Source organism: Lipophrys pholis (genome assembly GCF_963383615.2).
Source record: "Lipophrys pholis genome assembly, chromosome: 7".
Classification (NCBI taxonomy): Eukaryota; Metazoa; Chordata; class Actinopteri; order Blenniiformes; family Blenniidae; genus Lipophrys; species Lipophrys pholis.
This window is the reverse complement of record NC_137638.1, coordinates 12,033,382-12,060,825: the sequence shown is the minus strand read 5'-3', so window position 1 is coordinate 12,060,825 and position 27,444 is coordinate 12,033,382. Positions and strand designations below refer to the sequence as shown.

The following is a 27,444-nucleotide window of genomic DNA, read 5'->3' as shown; positions in this document are numbered from 1 at the left end:
TCTCAGGTCCTTCTGCAGATTTTCCAAACCAAGCACAGAATTGGATCTTTTGTAATCTTTTTTCTTTTTTTTTAATTTATGCAACACAATTTGAAGACAACATATAGAAGAGAAACCACAAACAGAGCACCTGTTTCTGTGTATATTTCACAGTGAATTTTACTGGGGGGGCCTCATCCAACTAGCGTAATGTTAAAAATGCAAATATTAAAAATTTTTAAATATCATCTTCTGCATGTATTGTAAAAACAAACAAAAGAAAAAAACTTTTATGTTATGTATTTTTATCTGTGTGAACTAAAACATAGGGAAACATCTGGAGTCATGATTATTTAAAGGATATGTTATTACTATACTGGTTCAGCCCTGAAACAAAATGAGTAAAAATGACACTCAGATGGGATTTATTACACATATTGATTGATTTTTTTTGTCTTTGAAAAACCATATATATATATGCATGATCAATGTGCTGGTTGTAACAAATGTACACAGCTTTTTATTTTTAGCCCATATACAGTTTACATCGCCCATCAAATTATTATGATCTTCCTCATTCTGAGAAGCACTTGTTGCCTCTGCAGCTGTCCTAAATGCAGGCAGTCCTATTAAACTGGGTCTACTTCAAAGAAAACCATCCCAAGAGAGACTTGCAGTTATGCACACACACTTACAAACCCATATTTCTAATTTATGTTTTTCATAGTCTTTCTGCATCGCACCGTTGTATAAGAAGTGCTGGTCTCTAGGGTCAAAGTCGTCCGCCTGACTCTGTGAATCCTGTCAGTGGAAGCAGTAGTTTCCACTAGCAAAGGCCTCCGTGGCAGTGAATCATAAAAACCACGTTAACGCACTCGCAGTCTTACCTCCGGGCTGTCTGTAGCGGAGGTGTCGAGGGGTAGAAGGAGAGCGACATGGAGACATATCTCCTGCTTCACAGCTCTGCGGAGACTCTGGAATGATTTTGTCTAGTGACACAGATTCCAGCACAGCTACACAGAAGGACAGAGACAGAAATGGTGACGATGGTTATGATTATTGTGAAGGTTGTGATAATTACTGGACAAAGGCCCTCCATTACCATTAGGTTTACTACAGTACAAATTTACATTATTTAATAATGGGGCCCTAAAAGCCTAAATAATGAAACTTATTTTAAAAGATAAGACCTAATTTGTGCAGGGCTTCATTCAGATTGTTTAATTATAAAGAGTATCAGACATGCATAGAAGACATAATGAGCCTAATGTGTATCTGTCATTCAGATTTGTCCTCTTATCACTTGACTTGTGTTTCACCCCCAATAAAATAAATATAACACAGGTTCTCGTTGTAGACATGGTTGTCCTCACTCAATATGGAAGTTCATGTATAAAAATGTTTCCACTGGAACATTATATAAGCTCTATAGTCTTATACGACACTAAAACAAAGTAATTTTTTCTTGCGACACATATGAAGATAGTAACATTGGTAATTTCTCAGTATGTACACAAACCACAGAGAGATAACTGTGTATCAGCAGGATCTGGACATATCTGTGCACCAGCTTATTAACTGCAAAAGATACTGAGCGACAATGTGCAAAAGAGGTCAGAGTGTTTGAAGGTGCAAGTGCCATTTGTGAGTGGTTAGCTGCCTTCAGACATGAACTTGCACGTGCACACACACACACACACATGCACACACACACTGCATGTGCACGAGCACATCCTAATGCTGTCTCAGATGGCCTCATGCTACCCCTCTCGAGTCTGAGAGGCCTGTTTAACACGGCTATTAGAAGATCTGAGCGTGTGTGGTGGGAAACCAGTTGAACTGACTCCAGCACACAAATGCAAGGAGATAATGGCATCCCACCAGGTGCCTGCTCCACTCTGGCAGGGAACACTTCACACTGTGTCATTGGATAAGTGACCTCCACCTCATCATAGGTGTTTCAAAGCGCCAATCAAATCCGACATGCACGAGTTCGAGTGAGCCGACAGACCTGAAGAATATATTGTGTACATCATCTAGCTTCATGTGCATTGTACAAAAGCAGAGTAGATTAAGAAACATGTTCTAATACTTAATTTCCATTTGGGGGCAGATGTTGAATAAAAGCACTTGAGATATTTCCAAACGTCTTTTATATCAAACTAAACTCTGCAAAAAAGTAAGGACATGTTGTCGTTTTTTTTTTATTAATTTCTGTTGTAAAAAGTGCTTCTTTGCAATACATCTTATCCCATTGAACAGCACGATTGTTTCCTTTATAAATGATGAACCATTTGTGAGGAACATGCACTTGTGGGGCGAGCTAAGCATGTGTGTGCCCTTGGGAAATTTGCAAGATCCAGACCAAAACCAAATTGTGTTGTTCTTTGAAACGTTTTTCAAGATTCTGATGATCACTAATATCAGTAAAATGTGCTTTCTGCTGGCTTGGCCAGTATCACAATGACAATATAATATTTCAGAAAGAAAGCATCACAAAGGGGCAGGTTAGTACTGACTACAGCTTTTAGCTGGAACTGAAGCATTTGTGATGTTGGTCAATAATAATTGACACTCCTGACCTCGGGTGGTTTAACACCTTGCTGAGGGAAAGCACTACAGGGATCATCATTTGACGGTGACATCTCTGCTGGTTACAGACACAACAAAGAACACAACAATGGCAGGGGAGGTGAGAGCCTTTTCATCCTAATAAGTTTATTTTTATTTTCTCCCTTTGAATTAACACAGTACATATTGTATATTTTTGTGTGCATAATGAGACACTGGATAAAACGTAAGAAAAAAGTGTAAAAAAAGGGAAACCTCATCATGCGTTAGAGCTGGTTTGTGGAACCTGACAAAGCCAAGGGCATCAAATCCAGAACGCATGATGACAAAAAACAGACTAAATGCAAGCTTTCAATTAATTTCTAATTTGTCCTAAAGGAGTTGCACTGTTTTGTAGCTGAAGAAGACACAGAGTTGCTGCAGTGAAAACCAGCTTCCTCAGCATGAACATCTCACTGTGAGGAAGAATTCATTAAAAGCATGATGAAGGCTGCAGAAATGATCTCATCAATGAAGCGACTGCCTGCTACAACATCACGCTTCACTTTGCTTCTTTGCAATAAATCTCCAGTGACCAGCTTGATTATTTCCTTTTTAAAGATGCCCTATTTGTAACATTCTAACATGCATTTGTAGGGTGAGCTAAGTATGTGGGTTGTGTGCTTGAAAAATTGGCAAAATTCCTACCAAGAAGAAATTTCCTTTCGTTTTGCGAGTAATTTACGTACCTAAAGTTTACTCAGTTTTCTTTGACTTAAAACCATAGAATCAATATGGAGCTCTGATAATTACTTATTGGTATTCATGCTCGTGTGTGTCTGGTCCAGCCAAACTAAGATCAAATTGGGCTGTATATGTGTCGTGAACTAAAAGGACTCTGGTCCCCCTGCAACAGTAGATTGTCATAATGGGGCAGGTTATACACAGTAACTGAGCCTATGTCGCACCTCGCCTGTCCACATCATCATGCTTGTGGGCAACTTTTATAAGACCCTAAACCCCTGAATGTTCCCGTGTGCGACTTGGTGGTTGCTTGCTCTGCCAGGAAGCCAGGATTCCATTGTTAATAATATAGACATGGAAATAATTGAAAAGAATAATAACAGCAATTGATACCAATCATACTTAATAATTCAAAGTATCAGTGCTGGAGCTATGGTGAAACATAAGGAATAGTACTGAATCACTAATAGTTCTTAAATTACAAATGTTTTGAAGCTGTATTTGAGTGGAAAGTACAACTCACCTCTGCGGATACTCCTACGCAGTTTCCCACCGAAGGGGTCGATCTTGGGCGCTTCATCGCCCTCTGCAGCCGGGCTGGGGCTTTGATCGGGGGACGAGGGAATGGGAGGAACCTGCTCCTGCAGTGGCTTGGAGTTGTTGGGCGGGGGGGAAGTGGAGGAGAGGGGAGGCGGAGGGGAGGTGGTGGTCGGAGTCGGGGTCTGAGACGTTGGGGTCTGGGGGGTGTGGGCAGACGTGGGGCTGCTGCCTGCAGACTGGGAGGAGTTGTGGTTGACGGTGGAGTTGGAGAGAGGGCTGGTCAGGTCGAGTCCTCCGACCCTACCAGTGATGGGGGAGTGGAGGGAGAGCTTTCGCGTTCGGACGGGGGAGGAGGTGCGGGACGGGATGGACAGGGGAGGAGGAGAGGAGAACTTGCGGCAGAGGCGAGGAGATTTGTCATTTATGTGCTCACCACTTCTGTTGTTTTGATTGGTGGCAAAAAATAACTCCAAGGACCTGAAAGAGAAAGACAATATGTTAGCAAAATAACAGGATATTGAAAAAGCAATAAAAGAGTTGAGGCACAAAGAGGAAAAGATAAAAAGAAACGTAATTGCAACATCTCAAAATAAGACCTCACCAGTCAAAGGTTCAATAACAAATGACTTTTGTCATAATTTCCCTGTGATAGAGATAAACGTTTGGTTTAGGGTCAGAATATTTTAAGACTGTGTGAATGCACAATTCCCACCGAAGTAAAAAAATAAAAAAACTGCTTGACAAGTATAATTTTATAGAGCATGGGGTGAGCTTGAGGCATTCTGTGCTAAATCTAGGGCTTTTAGCACTTGTGCTTATCCAAAGTGACTTATAATGAGTGGGCACATTCAATGCAGTCAGAAGGTATTAGAATAGTGACATAATTTTCTTTGTGATATGTATGATTTCAAGCACTATGAGCCAGAGACAAAACAATATCTTTGAAGTTACCATGGTAACTGCCAGCTGTAATTACAGGATGGATACATCCACAATGGACAAACAGTGCATGGTTTTCCTGGTTACACTGATCAAGGAGTAGCTGCACAAGTTTACATGAACTTAAGGCTGCTTCAATCAAGAAGAACCCACAAAGAGTCATTGTGAAAATGTGATGTCTTGGTTTTATGGCCTGGACTCTCCTTCAGCTACAGTCATCAATGTTAGTTTCATCCAGCTGTTTTTATTGTACACACTATGATAGACCTACTGTGAACTGGGCCAGCTCTGGAACATTTACCAAATAAAATACAGCTAATATTGTACTCACATTGTGTAGACAAAATAGTCATGTTCTACCGTTCACTGGTCTCTGAACTGGGTGTCTATTTATGAAGGAAATTCTTCATTAATGTTTTTTCCCTCAAACCAGAAAGTCACAAACTGAAACTTCTGTGTCAGTGTGTGTACAAGAAAAAACTGAACAATACTGTCAAAGTGTCTCAATTTCATCGATTAGAATTTTGTTTTTCTTTTTAAAAGTCCATTTCCATTCCACATTAGACTTACAACATTAAAACCCCTTGTTTATGAGGCAGTGATATAAAATCTTTAAGTGTCAGGCATTGGGTCATCAATTTTGTGGTGACATTAACGCTACACATGGAGCTGCGTGTAGCTGCGGCGCTACACCAGGGGAGAAGTAATCATGCATAGATAAACACAGCCATCATTTATTCACACTATTCAAGAGGAAATAGAAGCATAAATTACATCCCAGACTCAAAGAGGAGGAAGAGAAATGAAAGGATAGAGGAAGGAAAGATCCGTGAAAAAGGTTTGCAGATAAATCCTCAGGTCTGATGCAAGCAGCAGAACCGAAGGCAAGCAGCAGAAAATGATTCGGAGAACAGTGTAAAACTGTTCCAAAATTAGAATGATTGCAAAGACAACAAATCAACATTGAGAAAGTGATGCTCCCGTGACAAAACATGCTACAGATCAGCTGCAAGACATCTAAATGATTCAATATTTGTTTCATTCCTTTCTAAGCATCACCAGTCCAAAATATTAAAGACTGATTAAAAAAAAAAACACCTCCGGTCAGTTGTTCATATAAAAAGCTACACAAGCAAGGGGAAGAGTATCATCATGCATCAGTTAAGTAACAGGCAAGACCAGAGGAGGTAAAGAAGGACAGGCAGGAAGAACAGAAGCTGAAAAAAGAGAGGAGAAAAAGAGAGAACGAGAGAAAAGACAGTTACTTGGACTGATCCATGGCTATCTTCTTGATCTTCAGACTGTAGTCAGGACAGATGGATGAGATGGACAGACGGTCAAATGAGTGGTACTGCGCCCTGTAGTTGGAGGGGATATGAAGAGACAAGGGAGACAGATGACACCCACAAAATGATTACATGGATGGATGGGATGTTTGCACTGAGGCCTGAATGTGTAAATGTGAGATAACAAAGATTAAAGATGGTTTGAGGTGCGATTAAGGGAACAATGATTAATGAACCTCCTCAAAGAGGAAAGGTAAGCTTGATGTAGCTGATATTCAACCTCTGAGAAGTCGAATCATGAAAAACCAACACAAAAATGGCATTAGGAGTTTCTTTTTCCTGCCAATTCACCAACACAGATTTATAACCAAAAGAAAAACTGGAGTTGATAAAAATGACAGGATTGATGCATCTGAGGGTTGTTGTTCATCAGCAGACCGAGAGCTCAACTGAACTTACCTGATTGACTAAAGGCTTAATAACTATCCTGGGGTTGGTTTATTTATTCAGACATTCAGATAGAAAGTGCTATATTACTTTATTTGAGCTTGAGTCGTGTGAGAGATAGCACTGTTACCAGCTTGTTGTCAATGTAAATGACAGCTTTACAGACGTAACCTTTTTTCGAAACACAGTTTAACTTTCCCGGGACTTAAACTTTCATTGTAAAGCAAAGGTCATTGAAGCTCATCTCAGCTCACTGTCTGCATAAACACAGTAAAACTCCCCAAAAATCTCATAAACATAATTTTTGAAGCCACAATGTTAGTTTCAAACATTCAGTACTTAGACCCAAGAAGACTGAATGGAGCAGTTGCTTCATTGGAATAACCGTGCCTTGATTATTTTATGTTTCTCACTTGTTCTGTGTTGTTGTTCAGTCTGTTCCTGTATATATGAAGCACTTAGAACCGCATTAATCTATGATGGGGTGATGTGGCTGATGATGTATGACTGTAATATGTTAACAATCTAAGTGTGGCAAAAAGATGATGTCCTCTTTCCTATCAAAAAAACCCTAATATAATTTCATCCTGCTAAAGATCGTTATATTAATTGTAAGTTTAGATTGAAGTTACAGCATTATAAAGGAACTGTTTCTAATTTTGTAGGTCAGGGATTTAGAATATATACTAAATGATGGTCTTGAATATACTTTAAAAAGTTGACCTTTTAAAGATGTAAATGTTTGCTTGAAATTTCCATCCACATGTAGGTCTGGATCAAAGTGAACTGGCCTATCTTAAACTATAAATAAGCATTTGGGACATTTTGAATGTTGTGATTGTCATGTCTTTTTTTTGGAGTCACTGGAAAATGAAGGAGAGAAACATACAAAATAGTAAAAGGAAGGAGTCTTCCCTCTCACACTCACACCTTTCACACCTCTGGTCCCTCGTGTGTCTTTTCCCTGCTTTCTTTCCCTGGAGGGAGTCACAAGCTTTGGTAAGTCGGGCTTCACATACAAACCTGCCCTCAGGCACAGGAAAAGTCAGTGCTTTTCCAGATGAAAAGGTAAGTCAAGTTATGTGGAAGGAATATAAACACACAGTTCTGCTAGGGTGCAGCAACCAGGGACCCCGTGAGTGAGCCAGAAGTATAAAAAATAAAGAGAGAGAAGAGGAAGAGAGAGAGAGAGAGAGAGAGAGAGAGAGAGAGAGAGAGAGAGAGAGAGAGAGAGAGAGAGTGCCAAAAACCTTTGGAAACATGTGTACTGTTGCCCCTAAACATGACTGTTATGCATTTCAACCAGTATGTGTTTAACCCTGTGGACAGTGCTGGAAGCTGGGTCTAAAATACGAACCCACAACTACCAACATCATTCACCAAATACTTTTAAAAAGAAAAGAAAAGTGAACGCTAATTAAACCCATTATTTCCATCCATCCATTTTCTCCAGCTTATCTATTTCTGGGTCACGGGGGTGGCAGTCTGACCACTGTCACCCAGATCACATTGCACCGATTAAGAACCTTTCCTGCGGGTGGGGAGCCCACGGGAAGGTGGCGCCCGGCGTGGGACATGAACCCACTACGTTGAGATTGCGAGTCTCATGCTCTACTAACTGAGCTAGCACATTATTTGCTGATGTAAAATAAGGTGCCGACAGGTGAAAGTGTTTCATTAGGATGTGATTTCCTGTCTGACTATTTCTGTGCTTGTGATTGCAGAGTTGTGTGTATGAATGGTAGGACCTGATAGGTATGGAGGAGAAGGGCTTCTTGTAGATGTCAGCCAGTTTGTCCATGACCACCGTCGCTGTGGTGAAGATCCTGTATGTGTGCAGGAAGGTGTTGAGGAAGTCTATGGACAGGAAGCGCAGGTCGGTCAGCCTCTCCAACAGCCGCTCCACGCTGGCGTAGCGGATCTGGGGGACCTTGCAGGAGTTGAGCGTCTTGCTGAAGCAAATGTCAACATCATCTTTATGGAGACGCACATCGGATCTGATGGATATACACGTACACACATACACACACACACATAACCAAGCATGGGTGACTGCTGGACTGCAAAAGTAAGGAAAACAGTTATGAAAGTGCAAAAATCAGGAGAGAAATTAGGAGGAAATCCACATTTTAAAGAAGGAAACGATAAATGCAGCAAAACAGTCCAAGCAGGTATCAGCAAAAGAATACATACAAATAAAAAAGCATAATATATACCAGTTTGGTAGAAATCAATGCAACTATATCTCCACCCAGGTGTGCTATTAACTTATGCAATACTGGCATGGCATAAAGAGATGAGTGTTCCTCTTCACACAAACAACAATACTTACTTAATCATGTGAGGCACAGTGACTTTAGAGTTTTCTTCAAACACACTGGTCATCAGGCCATTACAGCGAATATTGTCAATGCACTACAGAGAAAGACAAATGATCAGAGAAGATGAGAGGGAGAAATATGTCTACGGGGGGGGGGGGGGGGGGGGGTGTTGTTTAAAATACATGCTAGAAACATTATAAAACATCTAGATTCATGCTGGCTTTCATTTCCTTATCTATTTTCTCCCTTCAGGTGACAAAGAGAGCTGCTTGAAAAAGGACTGACTATAAGAAGAAGCCACTTGAAACTCAGTGTGTTTTTGTGTCTGAAAAAAAAAAGAATCCAGTGTGACATGCTTGTATGGTGTTACTCTGTTTGTGAAGTAGTGAGGCAGTGAGTTGAACTCAGCCCAGGGGAGCTGCACCACAGTCTGTGTTTACTTATCACTAAGCCTCCTCGATGCCCAGCGGAGACACGCTCTCACCGTTCGGAGGCTCTTGTTATTTTGTGTGTGTGTCTGGGTGTGTATTTCTGCCATTTGTGCATTACCTGGCTAATATCACTGGTCCATGCAGCCTTCTCCTGGCGAGATGGGGCCAATAATACCACAGTGAACGAAGGGGAGTCTGAGGGCTCGACTACAAGCTTAAAATCCAGTTGACCAAACACCTGACCACCAGATTTAGCTGCAGGAAAAAGGGTGGAGCGTTGTACAGTATAGCAGACCACGTAATGATGATTATAACAACAATGACACACTCAAAAGCATACACACACACGCACACACACATACACACAGAGATGCACAGAGGGTTAATTAGGGGGAACTTGATATCACCCTATTCACCCTGGAGGCTTAAGTGTAACACTAAAGTGTGCATGTGTACTGTTTCATCAGTCTCCTCTCTGTATAACGAATCTTCATTAAAAAAAATGTGAAATGATAGGTGTGTAATGTTAAAAGATCAAAACCTGACATTTAAAGAGGTGATCATCTGCAATTTTAACCGAGGTAATTTCTTGACAATTATAGTTTAACACCCAATTAACCTCTGTGAATGGTCAAGGGACTAAATGTGGCTAAATGAGCCTAAAAGAGTGGTTCAAATGAAATAGTAAATGCATTAAACTTACACTCCTCATCGTTGGCATCTGGTTCTTCTATAAGAGTGCAGTCAATTAAAGACAAAACACCACCTTGCTGAAAAAGATGGTAAAATCAATTGTTGGTATATTGATTCATGAAATTATTCCCAAAAAATTTTGGCTTCAAGATGAGCTACTTATTTCATATTCTCACCTTAAGAAGGTGCAATTTCCCACCAGAGCTGCGCGTGCATACGAGGAAGTGCTTGGTGAAGAGAAAACACTGCCTTTCCCCTTCCTTCTTCAGAGAGAGAGACCCAAGACGGACCTTACTCAACTTGCCTCTCTCCACTGATGGCAGCTGGATCAGCGAACCTGCAGTGATGGAGGGCAGTATCACAGGGCAGTATCACAGTATTTCTGTATGTTCCACTCCACACTAAGGTGTGATGTGCCTTTTCTAACCATTTGCAGTGGTGCAAACATGTTTGAAATGTAAAATCCAAATTTTCTTGGAATGGAGGAGATCATTTAGACAGAAAAATTAATGGGGAATATTTAGACTTTTCTTAGTGTATTAAATAATTCAACATGAATCAGTAAAAGTTATGCTCAATCAGGACTGATGTCCAGACTTCATTTTCTGGGGTGTGACTCAGCTGCAGAGGAAATATCCACTGTAAAGCCGTTACCTGTATATTTAACTTACCTGGAGGTTCCAAGTAACTCACATGTCATTTCTTGTTGTCACGGCTTCGCTACACTCTCTCAAAGAATTTTGCACATGCATGTGATCATATAGGAATTTCTCCTCAAAAAACGATTTAATGGTCAAATGTTGTTTTTACTGCAACCTGTTTGTAGACCCACATTTTATTCCTGCAAAACATATAGTTTTCAAATAATGCAGGTGAGCTTCATCAAGCATCACAGAGCTCTAATAACATGAATTCTCACACCGAGTGGTAACTTGCTTTTTAATGCTGGACTTCCTAATGTGTTTCATACACAACATAAAGCACAACTCCTGTCATGGTGGTTATAGTCGTCTTTAAACTGGTGTGAGACTGTAGTCTACAACTCTTGGAAATGTTACGTTTAGGATTTTGCACTAAAAATTATTTTAGGATTTAAATACATTTAAATTAAAGTTTCAATTACACTGATATATAATATTCTCATGGTGAAATTTATAATGCAAGGACCAAGATACCTAAAGCACTGGTCAGATGTTGACAAGCAGGAAGGACGTACTGTCTAGCGATATATTGTTACTAACTGGTCTTGGTCTACTACCTGGCTTTCAGTGCAAAAAGAAAGAAAGAGATTATCACTATTTAACCACTGGTTAATTTCAAAGACTGAATTGGTTGAGCTCGTCCAATGATCTATCATCCAGAACAGCATCAACAGCAGCATTTGTATTTTTTATTCAAACTGCGGCTGTGTGCCTTGTTGTTTTTGTGTATGAATAAATGGGACTTTGGAAGTAATTTACAAGTACAAAAAAATACATAACTTCAGCAAAATATGTGGTGTCATCATTCATATAGGACAAAAGGATCACCAAGAGTCTGTTTTTAGTCTGCGGGCCAGGTGAAGGGAATAACTATCTGATATCTGTTGAGTGGTCCGATACGTGAGTATATTAGAGTACAAGTGCAGAGTTTTGGTCAGGATTTCAATGATATTAACAAGGACTAAACTGTGGTGGCGGGATGACTGCATCTGTAAAACTGCAGCTCTTGTAGGGTGTTCCTTGTCTGCAGTGGTCGGTATCTACCATACGACCTGATGAAGACTCACCCTGCCTGACGAAGGTCTGGCTGGTGTCCAGCAGAATGTCACAGCCTTCCACAATCATCCTTTCAATGGCCAAATTCTTCCGGATGTTTTCTGTGTCGCTCACCTCGTCATGCATTACTCTGTCCACAAATAAAAAAAACACGCGAGTACATTCATTACTCAGCATCAGGACCTATCACAAAATAATCAAAAATTGAAGAGCTCTGTACCTGGATAATTCCTCTAGTTTGGATTTGGCAAATTCAAGACTCTTACGCTCCACATGCTCGTGGGGTGTGTGGGCCAATAATTCATGCAAGGTAATAATGTATCGAGGAATCTTGTTGGAGAAAAAAGAAACGTCAAAAGCAGGTAATGAAGTAAGTGATGACAGGTTATGGTGGGGTTGTAGTAGTCCAGCCCATCATCTACCTGGAACATGGGATATGTGAGGAAGGTCTCGAGCATCCTCCCCTCACAGGCGGCGTTTGACTCATACTGCTTGAGTAGCTTGTCGAAGTCTCTGTTCTGCTTGCAGTTGGCTAAAACTTGCAGGCTGTACTGATGGTTACGCACAAACTCCTGGTAGATGTTCAGCATTGGAAGCAGGATGTCAAATAGATCAGCTAGAAATGAATGTGCAGGGTATGTTAGTGACATCAGGGTATTGGTGCAAGATGCATTTTAACTCCAGAAGAAAACTGGCTGAGTTAACAATCATGTTATGGTAATACTACAACATTCACTGTAGGAAAATCATCTGATGCAATTTTTCAGTTAAAATAGCTTTGTCTTGTTTCCTGATAAACTCTTGTCTTGGTCATGAGGTGCTCTTATGTTATCTATGTTCTTGACCACAACTACAAGTCAGTCTACCAGAAAACAGGAAGCAGAAGAGGATGCAGCCAAAGTTATGTATAACAAAAGAAACAAAACAGATGTGCAAATGCATTACCTTGTTTTTTCACGTGCTACATTTCAGCGCTATCAATGACTATTAGTCGGCTGTGTGCTTTTATGTCTATGGATGTAATAAGTACATTGTGATGAGCTTAAATATATAAATAATAGTATTTGAAAGAATATGGAATATGTCCCCTGAAATACTGAAGAAATAAGTGAGCTCTATAACATACTGTTGATTAGTATGATCAATTGCAGGCTGAGAAAGCTTCAGTTTGAGCCTGAAATAAAAGGAGTCACATAAGGACAGCGATATTTAATCACTGGACACTTTCTTTTCTTTTTTTTAAATTTGTAACAAGTAATTTGCTGCCACGTCTTTCAGCAGTCCGTTTCCTAGGTGATGCCTATCTGTTGAGGGGGCTTTCGTTTTACGAGGTGAAATTGCAGGACGCCTTCTGGTCTGGCTAGTCATTGTCTGTCAAGACAATGAGCACGCTTTTTGCCGACTGAGATAGGGAAATGTGTTGTGTGAGTAGGGCAGTAAAACGTCAAGTCTGATGTACGACTGAGTCGAGCTGGATGAGACGAAGCACTGCAAACCTGACCTTGATGTAACCAAGTGGCTGCAGAGAGTGCAAACACACGGTGCACTTGTGTGTTTGGTGCGTTGAGGATCAGTGACCGCTTACCCAAGACCAGTGTTGGCCAGTTGGCTATCCTCGCTTTCAAGCCCTGGTGGAAGATCTCATGTAGAAACATGATGGTCTCACTAAAGACAGAATGCAAACACCATGTGGATACCAATGTGAAAAAAAAAGAAGAGGGTCGATCGTTCTTTTTTCTGCATGAGCCTCTTGCATATTTAGCACTTCAGAGAGCCATTTAAATGCTAAGATGAACAGACCATGTTGGTGAATCACACACCAGCACATTTGCATTGATTTACACACACCTGTTGAGGAAAATGCTGCTGACGTCGTCATGGCTGATCGGCGGTTTCTTGGAGCTGGCCGCCATTCTGAGAGGTCTGAGAAAACAGTTGACCAGGATGTAGAGCTGGTGGACATACCTATTATCACATATACAGGGGGAAAAAAAGCAAAGTTGTATAAATGATCAAGATCACAACAATAGCAGTGTACGTGTGAGTCACGAGAAAAACACTGTTATCATCACTGCACAACTTCAGGTCAAGATTAGAAAACCAATATATGAGGTACAAATGCCCAACATAGTTTCTTCATCGTAATATAACATCCTTGAGAAAAGAAAATTGGGAAAAATAATTTTTTTTGCATAATGTTATTATTGTCATTGAGATAAATTCAAATGATAAAACAAGATATTAACACGTAACCTCAAGTATATCTGGTACAAGATTTGCAAAATTTATAGACTGCCCACACCTTTCAAATTCTCTAATCAGTCCATATCAGCAAAAAACATTTATTAGCTTTAACAAGGCTTTTATTAAAGATTATTTGAACCCATCCATCTTTTATACCACTTTGACCAACTAGATGCCAGGTGGCACTGCATGGCATCATCAAAATAAGTATCCCAACTGATATTTGTGCATGTAAACATGATATCCTCATTTCAGAACCTTGGATAAAGTCCACACTTTCAGTAAAGCTATTTATTATGAGAAACCTATAATTAGTTGACAATCATAGACTCGTCAGTGACGTCTTTCTGATGTACCAGTCACCACGATAATGAAGAAACACCCGGCATCATGTAGTGTGTGCAGCTAACCCACCACAGTGTATTTACATACTCTGTTTCTGCTTCCACCATGTTGAAGACAATCTGGTTCCTCTTCCTCATGCTCTCAGCGTGAGGGGAGCAGATGTAGTCCTGAACGATGATCTTCCACTTCCTCCGACACAGCCAGCCTCGCATGAAACTCTGCACCTGTTGACGGAAGACAACAGACATACATTCAGAATAGGATGTACGGAGAACGCACATGGTATCGGGACAGCTGGAACACGCCGTATCTTGTGTATATAAAATTGGTTTACGTACTTTTTTGATCTTTTTGATATCCGGGTCTTCAGTTTCATGGTAGACGTGGTACGGCCGCATTCGTTCCTTAGTTTTGTTCAGAGCTATAATCTTTACAAACAGGAAATCAGACATAACCAATGTGAGCATCATGTGGGTGAATAAAAGTAAGCAGCACTCTTTAAAGATAAAGTGAGAATATGGCCAATAAAACTCCCTGACTTACTTTAAAAGCACTCAGATGGATCAGATGGATAGTTTTAAAATGTATTTTATAAGTCTATCACATCACCACAGGGAATACAACTTGCTTCTCTCTGAATATTACATAAGAGGGTATGTATTCAACAGTTTTGTTTTCAGCAATGTGGTGCCTTTTTTACATGAAGAGGGGATGAGAGAGAAGGGAGATGGTGAATCACTGCTGATGAATGTAAGCTAATTAAGATTCACATGTGCCTGACTGTGTTTGATATATCCATGAACAGTATAAATTTGCCATGTTAGGAAACCATCTGTCCACCAGTGCCGATTTTAGTATCATTCTACAGCCATGAAACATGCACAGATCAGCTTTTCAGACATTTGACATTTACTCACTGCAAAAAAAAAGAAGGTCTGCTACAAAGTTAGCATCATCCTCCAGGATAGGGTGGTAGGGCCGGAGCCAGAACATTATTAAGCCTAAGATTGTAAACTTAATAGACTTCTTATGTGACAGTGATGACTAACTTCAAACACAGCAGGTAAAAGGATTTTCTGGGCAGCACTGCCGTCTCTGCAGAAATAAGCTGGAAAGAGGTTAAGATTGGCTTTGGTACCATGTCACTCTAAGCTTTTGGTTTTCACCACCAGGCCTCTTGAAAACATCAGTGCATCACACACACAGCGAAATGAACAAAGGATGAAACCAAAGCCAGAAACAGCCCCACACCTTCATCTCCATTCCCTTCTGCACCAGCACCATCATGCATCTGTTGACAGGTACAGAGGCTAGTTGGTTTAATTATTCATAAACACGGAGCAGCACACACACACACACACACACACACACACACACACACACACACACACACACACACACACACACACACACACACACACACACACAATCAAGTGTATGGTTTAATTAGCTGGATCACCAACTATAGGCTGGCTCTCAAAGTCTAATCCTTATTTCATGAGCTGCCCCATTACACAGGCAGATGTTTCCGAACATGAAACGACTTTCCTTCGCATTCTAATTACAAGCTGGGTTAACCATATCATACCAATGAGATATAATCCCAGAGAGGGGATATCACTACAAAGTGTGTGTACCGGGATAACCCATTGCTGTAAACAGAGAATTGTTTCTTCTCAAGGACAAAAATAGCATTTGCATGCATGTTTCCAAAATATAATTTTCAGCACAAATAGTAAAGATAGAAATAGAAATGACAGTGGACTTGTGATTTATGGAGATGTTAGCAGCTGGCCAAGTGAGTGAAAAGCATCCTCAGGGGACAACTGTTGCACAGCAGCAACATTAGTATTACTGAAACACCTCATATCAAGAACAACTTTGATGTTCCTTCTGGTCGATGCAGACACATGACCAGCATACACATAAGTTACATTCCATCAGATATAAAAGAAAGATCAAATAAAGTGATTGACATGATACAATGCTGGAATTACATTGGCAATAATGCAAGGGTAACACTTTTTTCTTGCTTTTTTTAGTGGTTCAATATGTCCCTGCAATATGCTTGTACGCTTTATTTATAAAGAACTAAACAATGTGGTTTTGTTTCTATATTTTCAGCTGTACAAGTTGTCGTATTAAAACCTGATGCAAAATATATGCAGATTTTCCGTTATAGTTAGATTCACAGAAATTGTGTTTCTATGGTGTCACTATTTTATAAGTGTGTCATCAGGTAAATGGGATTTTCATTTAAAAGTAGGAAGTTCCATGTTCTCAAATGTACCAAGAACATAAGGGAAAACAAAAAATAAATGTTTACATATTGATACAAAATAATGGTGATGGAGAGGTAAAAGGTCATAAACACACTATAACAACTGTAATACTATGATTGTAAGTGTGGATCCTGCAGCTGGATCATAAAGAATGATACATTTTGGGATATAAACCTAAATAATTTTTAACATACATCCGCCTTTAGTATTGTTTACTCTGACTGTCTGCTGCTTTTGATGCTTTCACAATAATAGTCATGATAACACATTACTTGTGACCTCTGATACTAAATATTAAATATGGGAAACAACAACATAGATATAATAGTTCCTTACATTTTTTATGGGTTAACTTGTAGTGTCACCTGAACACAGAGATTATTTCTTGAAATAATCTGCCACAGCTGCTCTGTTAAATTATGTCTGTTACAGTCAAATTATTTATTATGAACAATGCTCTTTTAGTTTTCATGGTTTCTGACAAAACTGTCTATGTCTGTCTGAAATCTACACAGAAGCTTGCATGTGGACAGGATGCGTTTATGTAATGATAGCACAATACACCTCTACTGAACAATATTGAATTGCAAACATTTTATTTCGGAAAAAGCCAAAAGGCATTTAAATTTCCTGCGGTTGCATGTTTTCACGTGAGTGAGAATTTGTAATAAGTTCTGAATAACAGTGTTGTGGAGGTCATTTGTGTTTTATGTGTGAGGAAAGGGCTTTATCAGACAATCACCCCCGTTGCTTTTAATAAATATAAAGGTTTAGCATCTGTTGGTCAGGACGCTGATGGACTGCCGATATTGAATGGTGGGTTTCTCCTCCCAGGTGACTGAGTATCGTTCACACCCACTCTTCCACTGCCAGGAACATAGCCACGATCACTCACACACACACACGCACATGCACACGCACACGCACACACACACGCACACACCAGCAAACCTATATATAGGTAGGTACATACTGTATGTACATACTGTATGCTTCTCCTTGGAATATGTTACATGCGCTGAAGAAAAGTCCTCTCTGAGTAGGAGGGCTGGAGTGAGTGAGTGAGTGAGTGAGTGAGTGAGTGAGTGAGTGAGTGAGTGAGTGGTTGGTTGGTTGGTTGGTTAATTGGAAATGTAGCTCTTGTTTTTTAGGATTTTCAGTTTTATTCCAAAAGTCCGTGGTGTGTTGTTCTGGCTTATTTTACTCAACATTAGCAAGTTTCAAACATGTCCTGCACCTTTGCCTTGATTGCTCAGTTCAGTCAAATATGGGGCAAATTTGTTTTGAGTTATAGTAATATTCAGATCTGACTTTAGTGTACCACTTTGCTGTATTTCTGTCTCATGGACTTGAGGAAAACCCATTAAAAAAAGAGCAGTGGTGAGAGCTGTGTAAGATCCTGCTTCAGATGCTGATTGGAAAAGGCTTGTTTACATTTTCAAAAGCCCATTTGTTCCTTCCTCCTACTTCCTGCAGGTCCTGTTCTAACACTGTGGGTATGAGGATGGTGGGTGTGGATGAACAGTCCTTTTTAAATGATACAGGTGAAGGTTACACTACTCTAGACTTCTATCTGGGCAGTTATTGTTTGTGATAATAGGAAACACATTTCAATATTAGTGGTCCCAGATTTTTATTCAAAATGACGTCTGTATTGACTTTTCAACCTGCCTGAAGGGCATATGAGATCAGAAGTACAACAAGAAAATAATATTTTATTGCTTTCACAAGGCAACTAAACAAACTCTGCACAGAAAGGATTGTTGTTATGAAATATACAGGTTTCTATCCTAATAGGATTGATACATTTGAAAAAGAATTTTTTTCACATTAGCGTGGAATTACAATCCAACATGGTAGAGGTACAGGTGATCATTTCCTGGTAACAAATTATTGTCATGGCAATAAAAAGTTGCAAAAGGATTAACCGTGATTTAAAATAATGAAGATAGATATAAGCAATATCCTCTTGATTACACTTTGAAAGTCTTTGAGTCTTTGTGTGTGTGTGTGTGTGTGTGTGTGTGTGTGTGTGTGTGTGTGTGTGTACCCACACCAAACGTACCTCTGCTTTGAGCCTCTCGATTTCGGTGTCCTGATCCTCCAGCTGCGTTCGCAGCTGATTGGCCGCCACCTTCTCCGTCTCCACAATCTGCACAAGGTGGATGTACTTCTGCATTAGTACCTCTCGCTCGATGATGATATCCGAGTAGCTGAAAATTTCATAGAAGTATACAGAGGGTCAGAAATCATCAACACAGCATTGATTATAATGTGTAATCAGCACAATAAATTTCAGTACTTCTGTTCAATGATAGCTGCAGTAGTAAATTAGTCAAATTACGTGAATGTCATGTGTGGTTATGAAGTCTGCAGCATCTAGGACCACGGTGGTGATTTACCATATTTTGCTTGATTGACATTAAATCTTTGTTGTGTAACTGCAGATGATACAATAAGATAGTTTACTTTGAAGGGTGGGGTGGGCCTTCCCTCCAGTGACGGGTGCCTGAGAGCTTCAGACGGGGTACAGAAGCAGTAAAAACCCGGGGGTATACGGTAATCCTTTTCTCAGCATATTTATTTTCAACTGAATGTATCATATGTAGCATACAATGTCATAGTTAATGTTAATGTAATGGTATATTTCATGTTCCTGGGAGTACCAGAGTACAAATTCATCATATTCCCTCGACATCATGGTGACCAACTAGTTATACAGTACATTGTACTTGAGTCCAACAAACAAAGTTTAACCGAAGCAAACAGTCACTCAAGGCACAAAATACATTTTATTTAACACTGAAGAATTAAAGGTTGTGTTAATTGTGGGGGAAAAGATTTATGCGTTATAATGTTTAAGTTAATCATCTGATACTCTGATGTTATCAAAGCCAGCCAGGATGTGCCATGGTGTCAACAGTTAGCTACAGCAGCTCAGACGCCACAGCTAAATAGCTTGGCAGTGCCTTCTTTCTTTAGTATATCAGTACAGTCAGGATCTTCCAAACCTTTCAGGATTCTTATTTCCACATCCTCAAAAAGACGAGATGAGGCAATAGATTGAATGATCAAATCATAACGGTGATGGAGATTTGAGGATTACCATCTTGATCTGCCTCATGAAGTCAGGTTGTTTTAGCCATTACGGTCAAAATAGATATGAATTATTGAATACAGCATTTAAATCCAATTGTGTGTACCTGGCCTGCTGAATGGCTTCCACCCATTCATCGCACTCAGTCTCCTCCTCAGTCCGCAGCTCCAGAGGCTTCTGTCCATCGTGACCAAACACGATGAGAAAGTAATGCTGAGGAGTGAGACATAGAGAGAAAAACAGTTTATTCTTGTGATCCTGTGACCAAACAAGCCTTCAGTGCCGCACTGCAGCGGTGCGAACCATCTCTTTATACAGCTCCAGGTGTTTTGGTTGGCCCTTTGAGATACTGGCCACATAAAAACACAAACGGCATGGGCATATGGGAAATATTTTCACACTTATTTTTTTAACCCAGAGTCATTCAATTTAAAGTTTCAAACTCCTCACATGAAGCTGCCCGAGTGAACAAACCGAGAGGCAGACAGGGAGGAGGGAGGTGGCTGGACCCATGTGACAGTCATTTGCTCCCTGAAATAAAATACCAAGTCTCATCTATGCCTCCTTTCTTCTTCTTCACCAAGATATTATCATCACCATAAATTATCTCGCTCTCTGTCTGCCCCCTCTCCCATCCTCTCTCTCTCTCTCTGTCTCTCCTATTATTCTGATGACTTTCTGTGCATATTTGCCTTTAAAATACTTCCCATCGCTTGTGCACAGACACATGCATGTGAGAGACACACACCTACTGCAGAGCACACACGCATTCACTCGGCATTATGTGAAGTGATAGAGGCTTTTATTCAACTGGTCATGTCCTGGGGCATTGGGTTACCAGAAGAGCTGCTATTCTTAGACAAGGAAAACAGAGAAGACTGAGCTTTGCATGGGCTTTCTCTTTTCTCTTCATCCAACTGCCTCTTTCCTCGTCCCTCTCTCTCTTTGCTCTCCACCTATCATCCCACTCCGCCTCTTCTGCCCTGCTCAACCAGCTTCCTCACTTCTCTTGTCAAAAAAACCCACTCCTCCTACTCCTACTCCTCCTCCATCCTCGCATCCCTACATACTTTTATCTCTTTATGTCTCTCCCAGTAAGGATTCAGTGAACCAAACGCAGCCAAGAGAAGAGACGTTTGCCCCGCAGGAGAAATAGATGGGCTTCGGCCCCTGCAGTGGGGATGGGTAGGGGACAGGTTATTGGAACACACACACACACACACACACACACACACACACACACACACACACACACACACACACACACACACACACACACACACACACACACACACACACACACCTCCCTTCATTTCCATCCTCATTCTCCCATCCATGCTTTTTATGTATCTGTCATTTCGATTCACTGCCTGGCTATATTTTATTACATCAACAATAATATGTGCTCTAACAGTCTTTGACAGGGAGAGGGATGAAGACAGAAAGAGACAAAGAAAGAGAGAGAGAGAGTAAGCTGTTACATAATATTCCTTAACCAACTACATATTTCTAAATTGTGTCACCACCTAACAAGATAACATTTCCATGGCAACGTGATATCTGATGCTTCCGCCGTGTTTTGCACTTCCATTTTCTGCTTTTCACTGCCACCTCTATTCATCTAATACTTTTATTGATCCATCCTGCAATTTTTATTTATGGGAATAAAATAGCACTGAGTAGAAAGTAAACAAAAATTGGCTAATGCAATTGCAGAGCTTCAAATGGATAAAATCTGAGTTTATGTTATCTGAATCTAAACGTTTAGGATAAAGTCTTATCTTATCAAGCATATCTGATATTCACCACCTTTTCAAAGAATATAATCACAAAAGCTTCACCATTACCTCAGTAGTTATTTATCTACGTTCTTTGAATATACAATATGTGTGACCATCATTTTTCTCACATAAAGAAGGTAGTAGAGAGAAAAAAGAAGTAAATAATCCATTTTCAAACAGCTATGTACAACATACGGTCTATGGGGCTCGTGCTGATCCCAGATAACATTCTATAATGCTAAAAAGCAGGTTACACTATGTACTTTTGGAAACACAATCGCACATTCATTCAATTAAAAACACCAATTCACCCAGTGTATGTGCTTTTGATTGAGGGAGGAGACAGGAAGCACATGAAAACTCCACACAGTTTTCACGCGTCGAGCCATTACTCATACTGGCAATTTTCTAGCTGTGAAGTTGAAGTGCAAACCACTATACCAGTGTGCAGCCTTCAAATATACTCAGAAAGTTAGGAGTTAAGAAAAAATGAATAAAATACACACAACATAGAGGTAAAGCACGACAAAAATGGATGCCTCCAGCAATGTTGTAACACAGCAGAGAGTTTTTTTTTTTTTAAGAAGAGTAATCTGTAAAGGCAGTGATGAATTGTAAATGTTGGTAAACGTGTTCATAAACACTGCATTATTCATTGGACAATGTAAACTGCAACATTTACATGTTTGTGAATGATTCCATGCATCTTAAGTGAGAATAAAAGCATGAGTGACACCCACAGGAGCATTACACCGGGACAATCTGCTGGAAACGGTCTGAGATGGTTTGCTTGATCACAATGGAATGATTAAGTGTAGTGATGAGCCGCCACAAGCACAAGAATGTGGAGTTGAACATGTTCATGAAGGAGCTATTAAATATACCATAGAATTATAGCAAATAAATCTGCATTTGGCAAAAATCTTTAAAAAATGTACACTAAGAATTCTCCAACCTCGGTCCTCGAGAGCCCCTGTCCTGCATGTTTTCACTCTCTCCCTGGAGCAACACATCTGATTGCAATGAGGAGCTCATTATTGGGCTTTTCCACAACCTTGGTGATGACATCATCATTAGATTCAGGAGGTATGCTAAATCAGGGAGAGATCTAAAACATGCAGGACAGGGGAACTCGGGGACCGAGGTTGGAGGCCTCTGCTCTAAATGGATAGTGTGTGTTAGTGTACACGTCTGTCAGGTGCGATTCTCAGTGCACCCTGTTATTAAATCGGCTTCCACAGTGTTTGCATGCAATATCACATTGGTGAATGGTTTTCTACAGGCGCCCCCTTAGTAGATCAGGCCTTCTGGAGCCAACCTCAGCTGACTATGAGTGCAGGTCCATCACGGGGTAAACTCAAAGAGCCATTCACACCAGAGACCTTACGAGGCGAGAGAGCTAACCATCAGCTTTCCATCAAAGATGGTGATTTTCTTTTTCTAAGGATAATAGAATAATTATGTTGCCCTGAAAATATTCATTATTCAGTACTGTTAATGTCTGAAACGCTGATATATTAAGAATGAAATGATTTAAGATTATATGTGTTTTATTCCTTCTGCATTGAATTCCTCTTCTTGTTTATGCTTGTAGCTTAAAATGTGTTTAGGTTGTCACTTTGAATGTTTGAATAACTAATTGCACATGTGTTCTCCTACATATGCATGCTGCTATTGTAACATTCCCTTTGTGGCATCACTGACCTAATTTCCTACAGGCAGTCATTAAAGTTTTATCATACTGCATGCTTTACACAACATCCTTGCATCGCTGGATTAAAAAAAAAAAAGGCACTGCATGAATTACACTGTATTACTGTAATAACGAGAGCTCATTATTCCTAGAGGATTCTCCGCACATGCTGGAGAACTAGGATGCTGTGTTGGAGGTTGCAAACTCCTTTCCAGTTAAAAACACGTAATAAGTGATACTCCAGCTCTCTCTGCGTTGTAAACATGGAGCCTCTAAACTCTCCAGCACCAATCAGGACTGCCAGCTAGTCTACCTTCAAATCGACTCAAGTGCAGCCTCCATCCCTCAGGGCGTTTACTGTACTGAAAGAAATTTCATTTAGACAAATAAAAAGAGAAAGGCAACAAGGAGAGAGCGACTCCTTGCTCTTCTCTCCCATCTCGTGTCACTAACAACCGATTTACCACTCACGTTAAACTTCGGATCTCAGTAATGTTCATACAGAGTGAGAGTATGACAGAAGAGTGTGTTGTACCACCGCTGAGAAGGGGAGAGGATTTTAAAATGGTAACTGGATTTCACTATATAGTGCTTTTCCACCACTTGAGCAGCCCCCAAAGTGATTTGCATTCACACACCAATTGAGGCGGCTGCCATGCAGCCATGCAGGGCACTCAGCCCAGCCATTGGGAGCAGTTTGGGGTTCAATGTCTTGCTAAAGGCCACCATAGGGAATCGAACCTGCAGCCTTCCAATTGAGGGACAACCTGGTGCACCCACTGATCCACAGCCACTCATACTGAAGCCTACTGCACACACACACACACACACACACACACACACACACACACACACACACACACAAATAAGATTATTTTAATGTGGTTCTGCAATAAAACCTTTTTTTCTGTCTTTATTAAACATTAAACACCCAAAGCTGAAGCCGGACTTGATAGTAATACATTCATTAAGCAAAAGATAGCTGGGGGATCCAGAAATATTCGGCTGTTATAAATATTTAAAAGCAGAGATGACAGAACCACTGTTGGGATCCACTGATGATTAGAGACTGAAATAGCCACTAATGATGCACCACTGCAGTCTGCTTTGGTATTTGCACTGAGTCCAAATTGTGTTGTAAGGCAGTAGTTGTACTTTTCAGTGTGTAGGCTACTACCTGAGAAAATATCAAACTCTCCACCATTATGGCTGACCTGAACATACAGTAGTGGAGGCTTACCCTATTATGGACTTATTACATACATATACACTTATTTTAAATATGAATTTCATATGTTTTATTTTATTCTAACATTTGTACTATTTGAGCATTTCATATATTTTCAAATGAATTTGAATAGAGAAACTCAGGCGATCATGGAGGTGAACATGGTGAACGTGGTCGGCCGGTTGGATCCATCCATCCATCCATTTTCTCCCGCTTATCCGTTTCCTGGTTGCGGGGGTGGCAGTCTGAGAACTGTCACTCAGATCACATTGCACCGATTAAGAAACTTTCCTGTGGGTGGTGAGCCCACGGGAAGCGACCATTTGGATGTACTGCCAAATTCTCTGAAACGTCTTTGGAGACGGCTTATGGTAGAGAAATGAACATTTAATTCATGGGCAACAGCTCTGGTGGACATTCCTGCAGTCAGCATGCCAATTGCACATTCCCTCAAAACTTGCGAGATATTAAAAAAAAGAATAGAAGGATTTATACTAAGCTTTTGCAATGGTAAGCTATGATGCATTCATCCATCAACCCATTAATCTTCTATACCAGTTTAATTCAATAGGGTTGCAGGGACCTTCAAGCTATACCAGCTAACACTGCATGAAAGGCAAGACAAATCCAGCATGGCCTGTATGAACTATGATGAGCAAACAAAGCCATTGACAAGATTCTTCAAATATAAGCATGAAAATAGAATAATTTAAGTATTGTTTCATTTCTGCTGGTCCATTGTGGAAGTGCTTATTCATTTTTGGTCATAAATTCAATGCCAAATAAATATCATTAGACTGCTTATTTTTGTCTTCATCTATCCATATATTCATCGTCTATACTGTTTTATCCAGCTCAGGATCATGGGGCTCTGAAGTCAATAACGGGTGAAGGCTAGGTACACATAAAGTAGAACTGGCAAAATACACATGGACCACGGACACATTCACACCTATGGGAACCTTATAGAATTGCCCATAGGTACGAGTATGTATTTTTGGAAAATGGAGTATCCCAACGATATGCACACACAGAGAGAACGTGCAAATTCCTCACAAAAAGCCCACCCGTCCAAAACCTTGAATGGAATGTGGGATTCTAAGACCACTATGTGGTTCCTGTTAGATCTCATTGCTATATATATTGTTTGATTGTGGTAATTGTGTTCCCCCTAAAAAATTTAAAGTTAAACCATTGTGGTTGAAACATCAATGAGCTGAATATAAACTACTGCCAATACAAAATTACATTGCTGCAAAAAAAAAAAGAAAAAGTAAAAACTAAATATGGTAGAAAAGAGGAAGCTAATGAATGAATTTAATAAAAGTCAAGAAGTGTTTGTGGTGGATATCAGACGAGTTTCAGATTTGAGACGATATCTTTTTCCTCATCTTCCTCCTCAGCTTGATATGAGCTGATGACATGCCAGAAGGGGAAATCGTTTAGTCTTAACTCTATAGACCATGTGGCTCCACCTTTGAGCTGCTGCGGTGAACCAAAGACTGCTCAGTGATCCTGAGTCCCGCTGAGTGATAATTAGCACTTCAGAGAAACAAAACAGAGGCACGTGTGCGTGAGACAATACTGGAAACCGATATAATCCATAGAGGGAATTTCTGGCTTGTGTGTGGGAAGATGTACACTGTGCTTGTCTTTAAAAATCAGGGACAAAGGGAGAAAATAAATTACAAAAGAAGCCCATATTGTAATTGTGAGTGTCCATTAAAATTGATTGTGTCACACCACCTGTTGATCACGCTCATGAGAGAACACAACGCTTCAAATATAAAAGCAAGAGATTATTGACTTCGTAGTTGCAAAATATTCAGGCCTGAGAAGATCATGGACAGGAAGCACCAGGGCATTTAAAGAGTGACAACATGTAAAAGAAAACTAGAAAACTTCAAAACTGGACCCAGTGAGAGTGATTAAAGAAGTATAATATCGAAAATAACCATGTTCACAGGTCCACAGTTCATTCCATATTTCCATGTACAGCCATAATCACCCAGCTTCAGAGACAATGAAAGCAATTTGTGAGAAGACACTTTGGAGAGAAGAGGAGGGAGTGGGTTCACTTTTTCCACCCACCAATCTTCTGGATCAGACTCACAATCGGCCTCTTTCCTCTTTATACTCCTCTCATTTCTCAGTGCTCATCGTGCTCCCACAGGGGCAATAATGTCTTTTTTTGTTTCTGGATGTAGCTTCTCAAAATGCTTTAAGGACTAACAAAAAAAACAAACAAACAAGAAAAAAAACCTATTGGTATTTTTTTCACAATCACGTGGTACATATGAGACCTTAAACAATGGATTAATGTTTCACACACAACCAGATGCCATCCTTTGTACTTGTAGGAGTAAACAGAGTAGTACTCCCTTAAAGGATGGGTATGTAGCTGCTTTGGTCATTTCTGTCACAGATAAGACTGATAAAGTTTTATTGCTTTAACATTTATATTCTTCCTGGTCTTCTAGGACCTGTTGGATCATTTTAAAGTATTGTAAAATAAAAATAGTAAAATGTGACAGTTAACAGCCACCTTGGCAAAATTACTCAAATGAGACACTCCACTAGTTAACTTGATATATCTAGTTTGTGTCAGAGAAAAGAAAAACTAGGCTCAAGCAAAAATAAATGGGATTGTTGGGACATATTTGTGGGACCTCTCATGGTTGACCTAAGGTAATATTCCCACACAACAACACAAAATGTTATTTCTGTTTGGGGCTACTAAAGAGGACATGTGTGCTCCTCCAAAACCTCAGAATATATTTGCAACATTTTCATTTTATTTCAAAGCTGGGCCAACAATGTCTATTTATGTTAACCTCAACAGCGATACTTGTGAGGCAAAAAAGAAAAGTGCCATCAATGTGCGTCTGTCTCCAGAGAGTCTCGAGTGAATGATACCCAGAGTGGAATCCATAAGTGTGGAGTTTGCATGTTCACTCTGTGCTTGCCCAGACTCACGAGAGGTACTCTGTCTTTTTTCCATGATACAATGACATGCTTGATGGGTTCATTTAGGACTTTAAGATGCCCGTAGGTGTAAATGTGTGTGGGTGATGTTCTCTCTGTCGA

At 40.1% G+C, this 27,444-nt stretch overlaps 1 protein-coding gene across 1 annotated transcript in view; it reads right to left on the bottom strand.

Annotated features, from left to right (window-relative positions):
* The window catches only part of rasgrf2b (Ras protein-specific guanine nucleotide-releasing factor 2b), a 45,689-nt gene that overhangs the window by 9,675 nt on the left and 8,570 nt on the right, over nucleotides 1-27,444 (bottom strand). Inside the window, exons 2-17 of the mRNA XM_080468012.1 lie at nucleotides 19,762-19,868; nucleotides 18,624-18,771; nucleotides 14,615-14,704; nucleotides 14,364-14,500; nucleotides 13,536-13,652; nucleotides 13,273-13,352; nucleotides 12,110-12,303; nucleotides 11,908-12,017; nucleotides 11,699-11,817; nucleotides 10,107-10,267; nucleotides 9,941-10,007; nucleotides 9,356-9,492; nucleotides 8,818-8,900; nucleotides 8,234-8,482; nucleotides 3,797-4,290; nucleotides 867-992 (exon numbers count right to left, since the gene is read on the bottom strand). Of these exons, the coding sequence (XP_080324138.1) occupies nucleotides 867-992; nucleotides 3,797-4,290; nucleotides 8,234-8,482; nucleotides 8,818-8,900; nucleotides 9,356-9,492; nucleotides 9,941-10,007; nucleotides 10,107-10,267; nucleotides 11,699-11,817; nucleotides 11,908-12,017; nucleotides 12,110-12,303; nucleotides 13,273-13,352; nucleotides 13,536-13,652; nucleotides 14,364-14,500; nucleotides 14,615-14,704; nucleotides 18,624-18,771; nucleotides 19,762-19,868 (2,419 nt within the window). The remainder of the gene's footprint in view (nucleotides 1-866; nucleotides 993-3,796; nucleotides 4,291-8,233; nucleotides 8,483-8,817; nucleotides 8,901-9,355; nucleotides 9,493-9,940; nucleotides 10,008-10,106; nucleotides 10,268-11,698; nucleotides 11,818-11,907; nucleotides 12,018-12,109; nucleotides 12,304-13,272; nucleotides 13,353-13,535; nucleotides 13,653-14,363; nucleotides 14,501-14,614; nucleotides 14,705-18,623; nucleotides 18,772-19,761; nucleotides 19,869-27,444) is intronic.